Source organism: Bison bison, unplaced genomic scaffold (assembly GCF_000754665.1).
Source record: "Bison bison bison isolate TAMUID 2011002044 unplaced genomic scaffold, Bison_UMD1.0 scf7180017862180, whole genome shotgun sequence".
Lineage (NCBI taxonomy): Eukaryota > Metazoa > Chordata > Mammalia > Artiodactyla > Bovidae > Bison > Bison bison.
The window spans coordinates 27778-29610 of NW_011492752.1; the positions used below are offsets into that span (position 1 = coordinate 27778).

Genomic DNA, 1833 nt, shown 5'->3' on the forward strand with positions numbered 1-1833 from the left:
TTCTCCATAAAACCTAGCCTAGAACTGGAGAAATACTAGGCGATTTCAATATTGTCCTTTTAATTATCTGCCCAGTGTGATGGCTAATTAATCTGTCGACTTGGCTAGAATATGATCCCAGCTGTTTGGTCAAACACCAGTTTAGATGTTTCTGTGAAGGTATATTTTAGATGTGATTAGTATATAAATCAGTAACTTTGAATACAACTGATTACCCTCCATAATGTCCAGGGGCATCATCAGTTAACAGCTGTCAGAGCAAAGACTGAGGTTCCTCAAAGTGGAAGGATGCTTTCAAATTGTGGTGCTAGAGAAGACCCTCAAGAGCCCTTTGGAGGTGGGGGTGAGGGGTGAGATACAGGACGGGCAGACACATGAACACGCATGGCTGATTCATGTCGATGTATGGCAAAAGCCACCACAATACTGTAAAGTAATTAGCCTCCAATTAAAATAAATAAATATTTTAAAAACAAAAATTAAAAAAAAAAACAAGAACTACATAGACCTTTTAAGATTTTTGTTAAGGCTATGGAACGTGATGAATAAATGAGAAAGAAGGAGATTTTTTACTATGACTGCTCATGTGTTCACATTTTTCATTAGCTATGTATTAGAAAAATCATTTAACATAGCATCTGTTATCCCAACAATGGCAAAAGATGCCATTTACTGTTTTAAGTGTATTTCAGAAATCAATGTCTAAATTTAATTCATAAGTTTTGGCAAAATAACTTTTGTTAGTTCTCGTTATACTCCTGGCCAATTCCTGCTGCATCTGAAATAAGTCGAATATTATTTATGTTTAATTTAAGCAAGAGATATTGTCATAGGAATGCCACAGAACTGACTAAATATGACATTTAAAAATACTTTTAGAGACTAGACATAACTTGAAGATTACTTAAGTAGAAAAATAATCACATAAATAAAAGAAAATGAATTCCCACTTATTCTGCTTTTAGATAACAGAGAACATATATATGGAATGCTATTTAATCTGATAAAATGTACAAAAAATACCAGCCTATCGAGAACACACAATTTCAGAGAACAAGGGAATCATGCATAGTCCTAGAAATGACCCACGAGATTACTATCTTCTCCCCTAAAAGCTCCTGCCCTAAATATATACTTCCAAGGCCTTTATTTTGATTTCTAGGTGAGGATCGAGTTCAAATGGAGGAAGTAGTTTGAAATCAAACTGCTAATAAGGGGAACACATCTGTGATTTTCTTTAAAATTTTCCATTTAATGAAAACACAGAAAGGTAAGAAAATTATACACAAGAAAACAAAGTACCAGCAAGTTTTATTTCTAAAGATGTTTAGTGAGAAGGATTCTCTCATAACTGTTAGTTTCCAAACTATGTCCCATAAAAGTAGAAGGTCACACAGGGGTCACTGCTGAGTTGAAGAACAGAGAAATCACAGCGGCAGGGTCTCTGCTCATTCCTTTAGCTAAAGGGCTCCATACTTGTCTCTATTTTATATAATATGGTTCCACGGAAAAATTTTTTTGTTGTTTGTTTATTTTATTTTTTTTAACTTTACAATATTGTATTGGTTTTGCCATATATCAACATGAATCTGCCACAGGTATACATGTGTTCCTCATCCTCCCTCCTCCCTCCTCCCTCCCCGTACCATCCCTTTGGGTCGTCCCAGTACAACAGCTCCAAGCATCCAGTATCGTGCATCGAACCTGGACTGCTGACTCATTTCATATATGATATTATACATGTTTCAATGCATTCTCCCAAATCATCCCACCCTCTCCCTCTCCCACAGAGTCCAAAAGACTGTTATATACATCAGTGTCTCTTTTGCTGTC

General features: G+C 35.7%; 1 protein-coding gene across 1 annotated transcript in view; it reads right to left on the reverse strand.

Annotated features, from left to right (window-relative positions):
* Positions 1-688: 688 nt before the first annotated feature.
* LOC104983307 (ankyrin repeat domain-containing protein 26-like) overlaps positions 689-1833 on the reverse strand; it is a gene marked incomplete at its 5' end in the record, with an annotated part of 12630 nt that continues 11485 nt past the window's right edge. The window contains 1 exon segment of the mRNA XM_010832740.1: positions 689-778. Within this exon segment, the coding sequence (XP_010831042.1) occupies positions 689-778 (90 nt within the window).